This window comes from Acomys russatus, chromosome 8, assembly GCF_903995435.1.
Source record: "Acomys russatus chromosome 8, mAcoRus1.1, whole genome shotgun sequence".
Lineage (NCBI taxonomy): Eukaryota > Metazoa > Chordata > Mammalia > Rodentia > Muridae > Acomys > Acomys russatus.
Window position 1 is genome coordinate 14767054 of NC_067144.1, and position 18222 is coordinate 14785275.

General features: G+C 47.8%; 1 protein-coding gene across 1 annotated transcript; it reads right to left on the reverse strand.

Annotated features, from left to right (window-relative positions):
• Positions 1–12884: 12884 nt before the first annotated feature.
• Gp5 (glycoprotein V platelet) lies at positions 12885–14648 on the reverse strand. The gene has a single exon (XM_051150424.1). The coding sequence runs from the start codon at positions 14615–14617 to the stop codon at positions 12908–12910; it is 1710 nt and encodes a 569-aa protein (XP_051006381.1). The 5' UTR covers positions 14618–14648; the 3' UTR covers positions 12885–12907.
• Positions 14649–18222: the final 3574 nt, after the last annotated feature.

An 18222-nucleotide genomic window follows, 5' to 3' on the forward strand; every position in this document is an offset into this window, starting at 1 on the left:
TCTGAGGGGAGAGGGCGAACGGCAATCCAGGCTTAGTGGGCTTCCGAATTCAGTGGTGGAGAGAAAAGGCTGAGCATGTGAGGGAAGCTGGGGTAAGACGGCCAGAGAACTAGGAAGAGGAAGGAGCCTTGCCATGGTAGACCAGATGTCTCCCTAAGCCTCCCAGCAGGCAGCCAGGGAAAGGTTCACAAATGTGGCCAAACACAGTGATGAGGCACCAAAGAGGAGTGTATAAGTGACCTGAGTCAAGGGCCAGATGGGACATCCCCCATAAAGGTGTTTGCAGGGGACACTAACACCAGTCCAATTATGCCCAACAGGCACCCCAACTACAGGGTCCTGTGAGCACTAGGGATATTTCTCTCCACAGGGCTGAGGTGCCACCACAGACTGAGGTGACCCTGCTGAGAGCCAGATTCCTACCCTCTGATCTTCAGGCTCATCTGAGTTGTATCTGTGGAGGAAATATATCCCCATCCGGAGGAAGGGATAAGCCATGTTTTTCCTCCCAGAACCTTTCCTTACACATTAATCCTGTTGTGTGGGCTTTGAAACATCAGACCTTTCCAGGCATGGTGGCGCACGCCTTTAATCCCAGACTTGGGAGGCAGAGGCAGGCAGATCACTGTGAGTTCGAGGCCAGCCTGGTCTACAAAGTGAGTCTAGCATAGCCAAGGCTACACAGAGAAAGCCTGTCTTGAAACAAAAAACAAAAACAAACAAAAAACCATAAACAACAACAAAGAAACGTCAGACCTTGAGTCTGACAATGTGTGGGGTCTTTCCTCTCCTCAGACATCAGTCCATCAAACTGGAATTGACCTCATTTCCTGAACCAAGTTGCCTGAAATACAAGGGTCCTAAACGCTCTACAAAGCAATGAGCTCATCTTGGGTCATCTTGTACAAAGGGAGCAATGCCTCAGGAGGAAAGAAAAATGTAGGGGTTGGGTCCAATCAAGCGACAGATGACACCTACAATTCAGTCTATACACCAGGCTCAGAAGGTCTGTGCTCATTTTAAGAAGACTCAGGCCTGCAGAATGGTGACACGCTTGGGAAGAAGCCCTGTGGCCCACTCCATGATGCTGATGGTGTTCACCCTCACTAACCCCTCCATCACACAGCGCTCAGGGGCAGCTCTGTGCAGAATCCCACTGCCCCGCAGATTTGCACACCTAGTCACGGAGCTGCCCAGATCCCTCTGCTCTCCTCACTGCCTCAGCTTCAGCGACCAGCAAGAGCTGGTGCCCTAGTGGGGTCTCAGGGGGAAGACTTGGATCCCCAGTGTCATGCCATGGTAGGATGCTTGGGTGGCTGAGACATCAGTGTTCAGGATCAGGAGCTACAGTCTTGTCCCCTATATTCCCAGGAAGGGTCCTGGCCACATCCTGCCCACCCCCACCCCCCACCGCGAGCACCTGCCATGTGCCTCTCCAGATACTACTAGAGAGATGCAGTCCCTGGGGAACCTCACTGTGTTCCTCACTGTGACCTTCTGAAGGTGTCCATCTTCCAGAGTTCCCAGGTCACAAAGCTCCTTCTATCTGTGCCGCTACCACATTTGTCCCCAAAACAACTGCTCACAGCCATCATCAGAGGCAACAGTAGGTCCTGGGTAAGCCAGGGACCCTGAGCTCTCCTCGTGTTCTCCTTATGACAGATGCAGGCCAAGGAACCACCTAGGAAGGCTTCACCTTCACTCACAACCATCACCACTCAGTACTCCAGTCAACAGCTAACCAGCAGAGGACCAGAGACGCCGAGAGTTCAGAACTCAGAAAGGCCTATTCTGAGTTCAATCCTAACTTCAATCAGGGTCCATGAGCACCGCTGACCTAGGTGTTTCCATTAGGTGTGGCGAGGGCCAGTGGGAGCACGAACGGATGAGGACTGTAGGGCAGACACAGGCACTGATTTCCCACCAATTCTGGAAAGGCGCACTGCATCCAGCTGTTTGACCACCAGGAGAGGTGAGCAGGTCCCGCCATTCGGGTGCAGACTTTGTGGGAAGGTCAGGTGATTAGAGGTGGCTTTGACGGAATCATGGGGGAAGAAAAGTGAGAAAGAAGAGCCTTTGGCTCCAGCAGTCAGACCCTGAGTTGGAGAATCCCTCCCACTTCACACACAAGGATCCCAAAGCACAGAGAGGAAGGCAAGGGACTCACTCAAGGTCACCTGGGTCAAGGAAACTATTGGAACCTGCTGTAGAAACTGACGGGACTTGCAGCTAGAAATGCCCATGTGCTTGTGAAGCCTCTCACAGGAGGACCCGGTGGCCTATCAGTATTATCAAGCTGTCTCCTCTGTAGACTCATCACACAGAGCTCTCCAGTGGGGTACTTAGCAGGAAAAGGGGTGTGGCATGGGAGGACCAAACTGGAATGAAGAGAGGAAGAAGGGATGGAAGTCTGGGAGACCTAGGATGTCAGGGAGAAGGTGGCACAGGAAACAGCAAAGCCAGGCCACACCTGTACCCCCTCTTGTTTGCATAGTCCTGCGAGGACTCTGTGAAGGTACACTGAGTGTCTTTAAAGATACTCAGCCAGCCCAGAAGATGACACCCTGGAAACAGCAGCCCAAAAAGCATGTTATTGGAGCAGCTGTTTTGGCATGCTTGATGGAGGATGTGGACTGACCCCAGGGCGTGAATCACCCAAGCCAGGACAGTCCTTGCAAATTGCCCTTGGACTCAAGCAGGTGGCTCAGCAAGGTCTGGGTCAGTGTCTCAGTTGACCAGTGCCCAGGTGGCAGGTTACACCCAGAGCCACCAGTTCAGGCCAGGGTAGGGGTGGTGAGTCACAGGTACAGGGCTCACTCCTGTCCCTATCAACACCAGGATTTCTCTCTCCCAGTTGCTTGGCTTGAGGTGGAAGCTCTTGGTGGCTGGCTGAGCCACTACGACCCTGGACAGTCCTTGAGTTCTTCCTCTGACCCAGCAAAGCCTTTACTTCCTCCATGTCTTCCCACTGGACCCCATTCGGTGAAATGACATAAGACAAGGCACCTCGTGTTTGCTTGCTAATGGGTTTAACGCTAAATAGGCCCACACTATCCACCCTGATTGCGGTTGCCAGCACGCAACAGCGTGTTCAAGTCGGAAGCCAGCAATACAAACTACCCTTCCTCTAGGGACCTGAGACCCCTTTTTCTTCCTGCCGTCTCCTGCCTTGACGCCTTGGTCCTAAAAGACAAAGCCAGCTGCACATGGTGGCGCACACCTTTAATGCCAGGACTTGGGAGGCAGAGGCAAGTGGATCTCCGTGAGTTTGAGGACGGCCTGGTCTACAAAAGCAAGACTGGGACAGCCAGGACTGTTACACAGGAAAACTCTGTCTCAAAAAATCAAAACAAAACAAAACAAAAAAAAAAAAAAAAAAAAAAAAAAAAAAAAAAAAAAAGAAAGAAAAGAAAAGAAAGGAAAAAAAAAAGAGAGACAAAGCTATGGACATCTAAGGCTCAAGATACTTACATGTTTGTGGTGAAGGTTTCTAAAATAAAACCTCAGTAAAGAAGAGCTACCTTTTCAGAAGGCCATGGGGCCATGGACCTACAGATACCTAGCTCCCAAGAGCCTACCAAGTGTTAAGTAAGATGGCTAGTCCCAGCTGCCAGCTCACAGAAGCCACATCTGTCCATGCAGGATGCATCCACCCTGAGTACCCACTGTTTCCATGAGAGGAAAGCTAAGCATATATAGTTTTTGCCTGAGGGACTCTGGTTAAGGAAACTGATTCACACAGAGCCACAGTAATGCAGATGACACATATCAAACAGGAAAACAAGAAATGTTCCTTTCTTATCACTGCTGTCCTGCATTTCCACAACCCTGAAACGCATCTCTAGGCTAAAATGAAGGCATCAGGCTAGCTGTGCTCCACCGGAGGCTGGGAAGAATCTGTTCTATGCCTTTCCAGTGTCTAAAGGGTACCCATTGCATGGATCCTGGCTCCTCTCACTGTATTTAAGGTCAGCAGCATTACATTTTGGCCACACCCTTATCTTCTTATCTTTCTTTTGCTGCAGAAGACTCCTGTGGTCACAAGAGCTCTTTAGATAACCCAGGGACCTTCCATTGAATCTTTGATCTAATGACGTCTATGGAGTCCCCTTTGCTATTTAGGATAACATATCTGAATGGCCTGGAGTTAGGAGGGGACATATCTGACTCCCACGGCTGGAGAACCGCAAACTCTTCCTTGTAGGGACGATTACACTGGCCTGGCTTAAGGCTTTACTAGACTTCTATACAGATGTATGGTATGGGTGGGAGATACAGAAAGAAGTGCATCCTCACACAAAGCTTGAAAGCATGCTTTGATTTTGACCTTGGTTTGGTTACTTGTTTGCTTTGTTCTTTTTTTTTTTTTAATAAAAATTTATTTATTATTTATACAGTGTTCTGCCTGCACACCAGAGGAGGGCAGCAGATTTCATTATAGATGGTTGTGAGCCACTATGTGGTTGCTGGGAATTGAGCTCAGGACCTTTGGAAGAGCAGGCAGTGCTCTTACCCTCTGAGCCATCTCTCCAGCCCTGTTTTCTTCTTCTTTTGGGTTGATTTGGTTTTTCAAGACCCACTTTCTGTCTTGTAGCCCTGCCTGTCCTGGAACTCATTCTATAGACCAAGCTGGCCTTAAACTCAGAGATCCTCCTGCCTCTGCCCGCCCCTCCAGTTCTGCGATTAAAGGGATGCACCACCCCTGCTGGGATAGCTTGGTTTTGTTTGTTTGTTTGTTTGTTTGTTTGTTTTTTGTTTTTGTTTTTGTTTTTTTTTTTTTTGGTTTTTCGAGACAGGGTTTCTCTGTGTAGCCTTGACTGTCCTGGACTCACTTTTTAGACCAGGCTGGCCTCGAACTCACAGCGATCCGCCTGCCTCTGCCTCCCGAGTGCTGGGATTAAAGACATGCGCCACCACGCCCGGCCTGGGATAGCTTGTTTTTAAGAAAGAGCCAAGATCTGCTTGATTGCTTCTGGTCCTGAGAGGCTCACTACCCTTCAAGGTGCAATCAAACAGCAGGGCTCAATTAAGGAAGACTTTTCTCTGTTTAGGGATATCAATTGAACTACAGTCCCAATGCCTCTATCATTGTTGGAAATATTAACAGCCCTTCAGGGCTCAGTGGCTTTAGCTAGACAGCAGGGAGACCTGTGCAAGGGAGGGCCATGGTGCACAGTGGCCTAATGGATCCAAGAAGTTCCCTGAGGCTCCTCTTGAGGTAGCCTGTGTTTGTCCTAAGTCCCTTTGGTAGGTCTCAAGCCAACATTTTAGCGGAGAATATCTTTGTCAAAGCAGGGCAGATGGTAGGGTTCCATCAGAGTTATCTTCTCTGTTCCTGACTTACAAATCAAGTGAAGGGAACCCGAGCTGAGAATGAATCTAAACTTTGAGATTAAAGGGGACCGAAAAATAAAAATAAAAAACTCATATACTGACATTTTTCTTTTCTCTTTTCATGTCATATGGGAAGTAAATAGGTCAGGGCTTGGAGCCAAAGAGAAAGAAAGCCCTTTGTTTTCTGAGAGAAATTGGGGGTCTGGTGGCTTCAGCCAGCTGTGTCATGGGGAGAAGGTGGCAGCTTTGGCCATGGGAGTATCTGGATGTAGAAGGGACATGAGAAAGGCTTGCTTAGAAGACTTTCCTGTCGATGCCAGCTGGGTGTGGTGGCGCACACCTTTAATCCCAGCATGCGGGAGAGAGAGGCAGGTGGATCTCTGAGTTTGAGGCCAGCTGGGTCTGCAGAATGAGTTCCAGGACAGTCAGGGCTACACAGAGGAATCTGTCTCAAAAATCAAAAGACCAAAAAACCCAAACCAAACCAGGCCAAAACAAAGGAGGAGGAGAGGAAGAAGGGGGGGGGGAGAAGATGAAGAAGAAGAAGAAGAAAAAGAAGAAGAAGAAGAAGAAGAAGAAGAAGAAGAAGAAGAAGAAGACCTTCCACTCACCTCTTCTCTCTGTGTCTCTTTATTGGCCCCTGCCTCTAGGGTGGAGGGAGTGGAGTAGACACAAGCTTGCTCTCCTGGACAGTAGTGACAGGTGGACTCATCCCTGTGCAGCAGAGCTTCCATGCACACACTTGTATTTGCCTTACCAGCTTCAACTGAGAACATCCAGGTAAGAATGGAGAAACTGAGTCAGTGGAGACTGGTAGGCTTTGGCTCTTGCTGGGTAGGGAGCAGCCTAGGTGCAGTCAACAAGTGCCCACCCTTAGAAACTCCTTTCTCTTGCTCCCTTCTTTTTTCCTTTCCTTCTCCTGTTTTTATTTTTCTTTCTTTCTTTTTTTCTTTTTTCTTTCTTTCTTTTTTTCTTTTTGGTTTTTCAAGACAGGGTTTCTCTATGTAGCCTTGGCTGTCCTGGACTCACATTGTAGACCAGGCTGGCCTCGAACTCATAGGAATCCACCTGCCTCTGCCTCCCAAGTGCTGGGATTAAAGATGTACATCACCATGCCTGGCCCCCCCCTTTTTTTTATATTCATATTTCCTCTTCGTTCTCACCAAAAGCCAAGGCTCCCACAAATAACACTAAGCTCTCAGGGAGCTCCTTTCAGGATTGAAGGACTAGAACCCCTAGGTGGGTGTAGCTGTGATCCTGATTGGCAGGACTTTGTATCAGCTGGTCTGGCCCATGGCAGGAGAAACAGGGGTAGGAACTTGGTAGCTGGGAGACTGAAGATCCTGTGACAGCTGTCCTCCACTCTGGACCTCAAGTTCTTTTCAGAGACAAGGTCTCTCTGTGTAGCCCTGGCTGTCTTGGAACTTGCTCTGTTGAGCCGGCTAGCCTCGACGTCAAAGACCCGCCTGCCTCTGCCTCCCGAGTTCTAGGGTTAAAATGGTACACCACCACCACCATCACCACCTGGCTCTTTTCATCCTTAAAGAAGACTGATAATATTTACCTCCTGGGTGGTTGTAAGCACACAGTAAATGGTGTGCTGACTGTCACTAAAGACACTTCAGCTGCACAGCCCCCGACATAGACAACTCTCCCATGGGCTGGATTTTGAAACATCAGGGCCAGTGCTGACTAATAAAGCCCAGGAGTCCCTGGCACCATGGCCAGGCAGGTATGGGGCAGAGGGCTAGGCAGAGGGCTGGTAGCACTGGGTGGAGGCTGCTCACTGTTTTCTGGCCCCAGGTGTCAGCCCTCCCACTCCAGACCAGCAACTGGACTCAATTAATGCTTGTTTCTTTATGATGTTGACGGATCATCCTGTAACATTCCAGGCCTAATGAGGGGGTGCAGGCTGTTGGGTAGGGAGTCCTGGAATCTCCCTGCCTGCGGCACACCCTGGAAGGAATGGTGATTTTTTTCAAAGGCTGGGAAACCCAAGAGAAACTTCTCTCAGAATGGACTGAGGCAGTTCCAACATCATCAGAAAGGTTCAGACCCCTAGGGAGGTAAGTCAGGCACAATGGGAGGTTGGTGGTGGATAGAGGAGAGACCCAGGAGAGACCCAGGGCAAGGAGACCACATTCTTCCCAGAAGACAGGGAAACTTCCACAACTAGCCAGGGAGTGATTTGAAATCTCGTGTATAACAGTGGCTTCTACATCCATCCTAGGTCAACAGGAAAAACCAAAGAGATGGCAAAGTCTTAGACAGACAGAACTCAACGACAAACAAAAAACAAAGTCCCAAACCCTAGATGTACATGACAGGGAAATTGTAGCCGTGAACTCTCAACACTATGGGCACGTGAACAAGACCAGCATAGTGACCACACCAGTTGACAAGCCAAACACGGACGGGCAAATTCCATAAGATCTTGCCCCTAGATGAGAAGCTACAGGTGGTCAGTCAGTGTCTCGGGGTGGGGGTAGGGGTGGGGGTAGGGGTGGTTGGGGGATGGGGTGGGGTGTAGGGTGGGGTCCATTTCCTCTAGGCACAACCTTTTGCATACGTGTCCAATCCCAATTGGTCAGGATGAACAACAGTAAATGATCTCAATAGGTTGTAGACACACACACACACACACACACACACACACACACATACACACACACACATACACACACACACACACACACACACACACAAACACATACACACACATACATACACACACATACATACACACACATACACACACATACACACACACTTACACAAACACATACACACACATACACACACACATACACACACATACACACACATACACACACACTTACACAAACACATACACACACATACACACACACATACACACACATACACACACATACACACACACACATACACACACTTACACAAACACATACACACACATACACACACACATACACACACATACACACACACACATACACACACACATACACACACATACACACACACATACACACACACACACACACACACTTAAAGATGATGTCATGAATTTGGGAGCGATCCAGGGAGGCACATGAGGAGTTGGAGTAAGGAGGACTGATGTGGATAAAGTTCTCATGTATGAAATTCTCAAAAGAAAAAAAAATAAACAAATAAACGAAAACAGCTTGCTACCCTAGTGGTCTAAGAGAAGCCTTGCCCTCAAAATTCTTTCACTTGCGCATAGAGCTCTCAAAGTCAGGGTTTTTCCCCACCTCCAGTTTTAAAATATGAGGTAATAACCAAGGGTTTGAAAAAAAAAAAAAAGGAAATAAACAACAAAAACATCCCAGAGAGAACACATATGTACAAGACATTATATAGAGAAAAGCATACAAGAATCTTCACAGATGTGGAAAAAAAAAATCTGTTAATCTACTCATGAGGTTTGGGGTTTTTTGTTTGTTTGTTTGTTTCTCTATATTTTACATTCTGGTTGAATCCCCATCCTTTCTCTCCTCTCAACCTCCCCTTCCCCTGTCCCCTATACCCCCTCCCATATTCCTCCGAAAAGAGGAGCTCCCCCCCTTCCCATCCACCCTAGCCCATCAAGTCATGAACTTTGTTTTTGTTTTTAGGTTTTGTTTGTTTGTTTGTTTTTGAAGACAGGGTTTCTCTGTGTAGCCTTGGCTGTCCTGGACTCACTTTGTAGACCAGGCTGGCCTCGAACTCATGGAGTTCCTCCTGCCTCTGTATCCCTGAGTGCTGGGAGAATGTGGAGTGATGCATTTACGGAGGAGCCAGCCAGCCAAGAGGTTACAGTGGAGTATGGCTCCACTCCCCGTCAAGATGACAGCCATGTGTCAGCTGATGCAGATGAGGTTTTTAAATGTAATAATAAGTAAATGTTGGGTAACAGGCTTTAATAGGAAGCAACAATTGTTGGGGTTATTGCCAGATACAAGATAGCCATGTCTAAAGGCTAGGGTCATAGGTCAGTGATAGAGAGCTTGTCTAGTGTATGGGAGGCTCCGAGCTGTGACAGCAAATTTGAAGAAAAAAGGTGACAACATCGCAAACAAACAAACAACAAGCCCCTGACAAGACAGAAACAATAAAAACCACCATTGAAAGATGATACTTACAACACATATATTTTATAGAAGATTAATGTTCGTATGTAAAAAACAAAACACCCTAAAAATCAATAAAGAGGAAGACAAAATGACCCAGTGGAGATTGATTGATGTACATGCATAGTTTCCAAAAAAAAAAAAAAAGAAATCTCAATGTTTAAAACGACATTTTAAAACAAATGGATTTTACTACTTGTCAGGAAACCAAGATAAAGCAAGAATGAGAAACTATTTTAGGGTCATGGAAATGACTCAGGCATTAAAGGGGCTTGCCCAGCGATCCCCGGAACCCACATAAAGGTGGAAGGAGAAAATTGACTGCACAAATTGTCCTCAGACCTCCACATGCACACTGTGGCATGTATGTACACACACACACACACACACACACACACACACACAGAGAGAGAGAGAGAGAGAGAGAGAGAGAGAGAGAGAGAGAGAGAGAAGAACCAAAGAAGAGGTGAGTTGATGCACATGCCATTAATCCCAGTCCTGGGGAGACAGGTGGGCCTCTGTAAGTTCGAGGTTAGCCTGATCTACATAGTGAGTTCCAGGACAGTCAGAGCAATGCAGAGAGACCCTGTCTCAAACCAAAATCAAAACCAAACAAAAAGGAAGTGGTAAATCGTGTTATGCTCATTCAACAGACTATTATATAAACATCAAGTGTCCTCGAGCCAAATAACCATACTGATAAATCTCAATGAATTTCAGTCCAGGAAAGCTGAGGATGCTGCGTTCAGGTCAGCATCACTAAGGTAAAAACTGAAAATGTGCCATTGTTGAGGCTGGAGAGATGGTTCAACGGTCAAGGGCACTGACTGCTCTTCCAGAGGACTGTGGTTCAATTCTGAACACACACACATGGCAGATCACAACTCTCTGTGGCTCCAAGGTCTGACACCCTTACATAGAAAACGTGGCATCACCCAGTGTGGTGGCGCACGCCTTTAATCCCAGCACTCTGGAGGCAGAGGCAGGTGGATTGCTGTGAGTTCAAGGCCAGCCTGGTCTACAAAGCGAGTCCAGGACAGCCAAGGCTAACACGGAGAGACTCTGTCTCAAAAAACAAAACAAACAAACAAACAAACAAAAATGTGCCAACATGAGAACACATTTAAGTATGTAAAAGACATTTACTGGGTAGTTTTATTGCTTGGTAAAGAGAAAAAGGGATAAGATGTTTTCAATATCTGTTGTTTTTGACACTGTTTAAAAATCAAATCGAATAGAGCAAAGCATGAATATTTTATGAAGCTGGCCAAGTGTCTGAAGCTGTCCTCTACACTTTTATGGACGTTTCTGAGTGTCCTGGAGTTTGGGAGCAGCGGCGTGGCTGGTTGGACCTCAGGGCATAACTCCATGGAGGTGGCTTTTCCCCACCCCAGCCCCCCACTACAGCTGCCACTGGGCCCCAGGGATAGCCCATTGTCTTTATCTGACAGGGAATAGCTTGTTTGGTTTTTGAAACTCTGGTAGCATCCTACAGGTGAACCCAATAGCTTGAGGAAGCCTGCCTCAGGAAAGAGTAGTTACAATTGAATCTGGATTTCACCAAAACAAAACAAAACAAAAACAAAAACAAAAACAAAAAAACCCGGATTTTGAGCTGTACGTGGTTCCAAATTTTTTAAATAAACAAGGCAAAAACTGACCAGGGAGTTTATAGTGCAAGAGGCTAATTAAACAGGTACTCTAAATCACACCCGGGCCAGGTTAAGGGCGGTGCCCAATGTCTGAGAGGCAGGAAGTGGGGAAGCACACAGTGAGGAACACGGAGGCTTCACCAGGAGGAGATGCTAGGAGATAAATTGAAGCACACATACAGTAGAGGCCAGGATCCAGCTCTTTCCTCCACATCTGCCTGATGGTGTTGGAAGGACCCATGGCTGAGGCCTGCGAGCACAGAACCTGAGCCCGCAGGACTGAGGCCACCCGTAGACAGATATAGCCGGTTCGGGTACAGCATCCAGAAAGTGTGTTCCTTTATACACAGAGAGGGGAAATATCTTGACGTTCTTTAGAAATCATGAGGCCAGCTGATTGGGGTGGCCCAAGCCTATAATCCCAGAGCCTGGGAGGGTAAGACCAGGAAGATCTCAAGTTCAAAACCAGCCTGGGCTGTATAATGAGACAGTGTCTCAAAAATACCAGCGGGGTGAGGAGGTAACGCAATGCTCGTTAGTAATAGCTATCATCCACTGGGCAGTTTTGTATGCAGGGCTCTGGGTAAAGTCTTTGTGTGTTTTATTGCCTTGGATTCTCACAACAACCCCTCCAGGCAGGTACTGTTTTGTTCCCCCTTCAAGGATGAGGAAACCCAGGCTTGCAGAATGTGTGTACAGAGTCCCCAGGGGTTAGTAAATGGGGACACCAAGACTGAACCCTCAGTTGTCAGCTCCCAGGGCCCGTGTTTAACCACTGCCTCTCACAAGCACAGCCAGCCAATTAATGCAACAAGGGCTTAATTGCTTTCAATTGGAAGGGTAAATGAGCAATGTGACACAAGCACAGTCCACAGGAAACCAAGCTATCATTACGTTCGTGAACAGCTGTCACATCGTCGCAGCCCCATAAATGCTTGTGAAATGAGGTGGCATTTACCTCTAGGAAATGGCAACCAAATGCCATAATTCCCCTGAGTGCGTAGCAACGGGAACTCCCCCGGGACGGCACACAAGGAGCCGCAGTTTCCCAGCACACTGGCTTCGGAACCCTTCAGACAGGCTCTAGTTCCTGGGGAGCCTCTATTTCAGAGCAAGCCCTCTCTGTGATGAGCTGAGCTACGGCACACAGACGCGCCCCTACCCCACCTCCTGTGGCAGCATCCATTCTAGTCAGATAAGGAGTGGGTGCGGGAGGCTTGCCCTAAAATTTGTCACTGGATCAGAAACCAGTGCCATCCCAACCAGCCAGCAGAAAGGGACTCAAAATGAGAACAGGGGGAAAAAAGAAAAAGAAGAAAAAGGACATGATTTCCCCTTTCAAGTAGAAGGGACAGGACAAGAACACTTCAGCTTCTCCTGGGAAGCTCCATCACCCCTGGGATTTAGAAGTCGTTTTATGATGGTGTTCCCTCAACAAGTTACCCAGCCCTTGCTGGGTGCAGGAGAGGTCTTGCCCACCTAGCAGGAGTGTCCTCAAACTCGGAAACCAAGAAGAGCTCCTCTCTCCACCCACTAGGCCCCCAGTGCTGCACGGTGGGATAGATGAGCCAAATACGAGTCAAAAATCTTCCCCTTCCACTCCAGAAGCTAGCAACAGGAGAGGGGACTCAGGCCAGGCTAGCAGGCAGTAGCAATTTACAAAAGGCACTTCTGAGCAGAGGAAAGGAGAAGAGACATTGAGAGGATGGGCCGGGAGAGCAAGGGAGGGGAGAAAAGGCATGGGAAATGGAGGAGGAAGGGAGCAGCATCCTGACTGGATCCCCCTGTCCACAATGCTCTGGTCACGTTTTAATCAGTTACACAATTTTCCCATCGCCCCCCAAACAAGAGCTTCTCTCTGATTAATGTTCGAAACAGCTGGCCGATCTTAAGCATCGCAAACACGATGACCCCGCCTATGCTGGCCTGAATAACTAAAAGCAGAATGTAAAGGCCCCAATAGAGGCTGTGATCGGGACTTTCACCGTTGGCCACTAGCTGGACCCACGTCTGGGTCGTCAAGCTGTCAGGCAGCTGGGACGGGACCGGGGCTTCGAGAGCGTCCTCTGTTGGAGGGTTCAGAGGCAGGCCGCGAGGGTGCGGGCACCACGGGTCACCCTGTAGCAGCTCCCAGAACGACAGGCCCGCGCGTGGCGCCGGGCCACGGCACTGCGGGGGCTCGTCCGGGCCTAAGAGGTCCCGGTGATGCCGCAGCCACTGGAGGAAGGGCCATAGGCCACAGTCGCAGAGCCAGGGGTTGTGGCCCAGCAGGATCTGCTTCAGCTGGGGCAGAGCCGCGAACACATCTCCCGGCAGAGTCTCCAGCTGGTTGTGCTCTAGCTGCACGGTCTGGAGGCTGCTGAGGTTGCGGAAGAGCGCGCGGGGCAGGAGCCGCAGCCGGTTGTGGCTCAGCGACACCAGGCGCAGGCGGCCGAGGTCGCGCAGCGCGTCCTTGGGGAGCGCCGCCAGGCTGTTGGAATGCAGCGCGAGCACGCGCAGCTCCATCAGACCGTGGAACGCGCCGAACGGGAGCGCGCTCAGGCGCGGGTTCTGCGTCACCCCTAGCGTCTGCAGGCGGCTCAGGTTGCGGAAGGCGGCGACCGGCAGCGTGCGCAGCTGGGTGCCGTTCAGCCACAGCTCCCGCAGGCCAGCCATCTCCCCGAACAGCACCTCCGGGAGCTCCTCCAGAGGGTTCTCAAACAGGGTCAGCAGACTCACACTGCTCACATGAAGGAAGAGCGCGGGCGGCAGAGACTCCAGGCGGTTTCTGGACAGAGTCAAGATGCTCAGGTTTCCTAGGCGGTCGAAGGCTCCAGGTGCGATGGAGCGGAGGCAATTCCGGTCCAGCCTCAGTTCAGTCAGGGCGCCCAGGTTGCTCAGCAGCCCCGAATCCACAGACACGAGCTGGTTTGAGTAGAGCAGCAGTTTCTCAAGCTTAACTTGCGCCCCAAGCAATCCCTTGGGCAGATGGGTCAGGTTGTTTCGAGATAAATCCAACACCTTCAGTTTCCCCAGACTCGAGAAAAGGTTAGCAGGAAGAAAAGAGAGCTGATTCTGGTTCAAACAGAGCTCCTCCAGGTTAAGCAGTTTCTGAAACAGGTTTTGGTCAAGGTCCTTTAGTGCATTGCGGTCCAAGAACAACTGTTCCAAGAGCACCATCTTATCCAGGATCGCACCGGGAAGATGAGAGATTTTGTTGCGGGTCAACCTGAGGGTTTTAAGTTTTATCAGGTCATTGAAGGTACCTGGGTCGATGGCGGAAATGTGGCTGTCTGAGAGCATCAAGCGTTGCAGGACCGTCATGCCTCTGAAGCTGTGGTTCCGCAGGACACCCTGATCCATTTGGAAGAGCAGGATGTGTGTGAGGTTCCTGGGGAGATCCAGCGCGGCGATGTGAGCCACGCTGCCTCCGGAGCACTGAACGGCATCGCGGACCACACACTTACAAGTTCTGGGGCAGGGAAAAGACTGCACCCGCAAGAGTGCCAGCACAGTGCACAGCAGGGCGCTCCTTAGCATGTCTGAAAGGCAAAGACACAAGGCTCAGAGCAGACTTAGGGCCCTGACCCTGTTGCAACCACTGTTCTTTGGCCAGTACTCTCACTGCCTTAGAATATTGCCCTGATACTACCAGGTCTTCATTTTTTTTAAGGGCCGATTAAAAAAATTATTTTTAGTTTATGTGGGTACTGGAGAGTCTCCATCAGGCTTGTGGAATACACTGTCTTAACCACTGAACCATCGTCCCAGTTGTCAGTTTAGAGCATTACAATTTGGGCCCTTTCAAGCTACAGAATGGACAATGCCTTAAAAATCTTAAGAGAATGAATGAATGAAAAGTGTCACCGTTCAGTCCACACAAAGCAGCGCCCACGAGAACTGGCTGTGCCATTGACTTTAACATCTTAGTCAGGGAAGCTCTACCCACAACAGCGAGCAAGGGAGCCACGAGGTCCACTTCCACTCCACTCATTTCCCTATAACCAGATTTTCGAAGTATCCACACCTCACATTAGAGCCCCCTGTAACCGCCAAGCTCTGCGGGGCCGGGATAATGCCCTTCTTCGCTTTACGTCATGCTTCTCTGCAGTTTGCACTGGTACAGTAACACTAGGCTGAGAGTTCCAATGCACGTCAAGGGTCAAATAAATAGAACTTGAAGGTAGTCTTTCTGATCACACATTTAAATAATGAGCTACTGTTTGTTTATAAGCCAAGCTGCCTAATACAACGTCTCTGGGCATTTGAATTATCTGGGAAACAGACTAATACTAGTTTACCCAAACAATGTTGTCTTATTTCTTGTGCCAAGTCTCCGTTTGCTCCCATACAGACTTAACCCTCTAACTGCATACACTAATTTAAGAATGTTGGGCCTTACCTGAAGCAGCGATGCACCCTGGACTGACTGAAAAAGGCTTACAGCTCAGCTTGTGACTCAGCACTTGAAAGAGGAAGAGGGAATACTCCTGCGTCCTGAGGATAAAGACCTTACAGGAAAAAAGTCAAGGGAAAAAAAAAAAAAAAGAGTATCTCAAGAGGGCGTGTTCAAGCTTTCAATGACATGAGCTTTCACACTGTGAGAGGCTGTATATAAGAGTCCTATTGTCACAGCTGATAGGCCATAAGTTTTTCCATAAATGGCCTGCTAAGACTCTCTTTGCAGCAGCCACATGATAGGCCACATTTTATTTTTGCACGCTACACTGCACCGATTCTCATCCCCTTAAAAAAGAAAATCACATTTACTTGTTGTATGTGGGCACACACGTCACACCCCCACTTGTGGGTGTCAGAAAACTTAGGCACTCACTCAGTTCTCACTTTGCACCATGTGGGTCCCAAGGACTGCACTCGTACCATCAGTCTTGGAGGTAAGCATCTTTACCTGCTTAGCCATCTCCTTTGCCCAACATTTTAATTTTTTAAATGAAGTTATCGAATTCTCAAATGACCCCCTCCGCTTTTAACAGTTAGTCTAACCATTGTCAAACATGTTCAGTAATGGCACTACTTAAGGGTTCATGTTCAGTTTAACTTCACGTCAAATTGCCTACAATGGCACCGACACAGTGCCACATACCAAGTGAGAGCTCCTGAGCGTCTCATCTCTGGCTTGTCTTGTGTTCTTCCAATCTTTGTCATTCAGTTTCCATGGATGCCTATCCCTCACCTGGCACAGCTTAGGCCCCTCTTGAAGAGAGCGAAACAACATACCACTCCACCAACCTACTGTCTCAATATGCTTTTTAATTTTGCATTTGTTTAATGATGCACTTGTTTTCTTACAATGAAGGTCCACCTAGTCTTCAGCTTTTGAGAAACTTGGGTTCCCTCTTCACAGGTCTCTTTTTCTCTGCTTTAGATGGTTTTGCTATGTAGCCGAGGCTAGCTTCCAATTTATTATCTTCCAGCCTTAAGTGTCCTAAATTTTGGGAATCACCACCATGCTCAGCTGTGCTCATTTTCCTATATGCAACTATAATGTAGACATTATTTATACATCCTATTCAGTGCACCAAATCATAGGTGTTTTCAAGTAAATCCCTCCAAGGATGAACACTCCCCTCCAGTTCCTTTAAATGCTCTAATGCATCTTTCCCCTGGCATTCAGATCTCCAGCGGATACACAGATTACTCTGTATGTACCTAAGAGGCAGGTATTTTAACTGTGCTTCCATTACTAACTTATATTTCTGACACCAAGTGGAAGATGATTCTTCAACCACTTTAAGAACATTCAGGGTTTGGGGAGGTAGCTCAGTGAGCAAACTGCTTGCCCTGTGAGCAGGAAGACTCATTTAATACTTAGAACTCACAAGTGAAGCTAGGCATGGCAAACAAAGGGAGCTCGCTGGCCAGACACACTGCCATCAAGCTCTTTCTGAAGATACCTTTTCTTTCTTCTGTGCTGGACTGAGCCCAGGGCTTCGTAGATGCTGGGCAAGCCCTCATCCACCCATCAGAGCTACAATTCTAGCCTCAGACTCCACCAATCTCTGATACAGCCAAGTGTAATCAAGCCCAGCAAGTGCTGTCATTAACAACTGGGACCACCTAGTCACAGTTCTGAGCCACAGGTCCAAAACAATGCCATTCAAGGTCTGACGCGCTCTCGTTCTCACAGTCTGCACAGTGAGCCCTTCCCCCAACCAGCCCATCAAACTAAATAGGCATGCTGCCTTTCTCTCAACCATCCACCCAGGGAATGAAGAAATTTATCCCACCTACATCTTTCTCCCAAGGGCTCCTTTGGTGCTCATGGCACCACTACATTGATACTGTTGACTGATCCTCCCAGGAAGCCAAAAAACTAGAGAGGTGGGGGGAGAAAGCAAGCAAGGAAAGAAGGCAACTATCTACAGAGAAATTGGAGAGAGCTGTATTTACATTAAAAAAAAAAAAAAAATCAAACAAGTATGTCGAGACCCAAGAAAAATTATAGAAATAGCATTTAATTCAATAAAATTTTTATTTTTAATAGCTTCAATCAAAAAAGATTTCATAAGGTTATTTACAATGTTGAATGTACAATTATGAATATCTACCTTTTTGACTACAGGGTACCATTCTTGAGCAGCAATACAATTTTAAAAATATAAAGATGTATTATTTCTGATATATAAAGTTACTTAAAAAAATCTACCTTCTTAGGGAATTCACAAATCATAACAGGAAGTAACTTTTATTAATTTCATGTGCACATAATTACCAAATTTTAATACATTAAAAATATGTGTAAATGCCATGACTGTACAAAAGTTAATACCCTATCTTGTTAAAAGTTCCCAGTAGCCTCCCACCATAAATATACAAAACCCCCTTCTTAATACAACAAAACTGCATGCATGAGATATTAGATGCTCTCTAAAGCTTGAAGTTGCTCTTTGCTGCCTATGAGCTTTTGCTGCTTTTGGAACAGGTAATATATGAATAATACATTATTTACCATGCCTTTGAAACTGTGCAGTACTTTCATCAACATGGGAAACAAAATAAATAGTGTAAAAACAATAATAGTTTTGCTTAAATGGAAGTGCAATTTGGAAAGCTTTCAAATTTCAGGCTTATAAAATGTATAAAAGTATTGGTTTATTGTTGGTTTCGCCACTCCCACCCAAGCA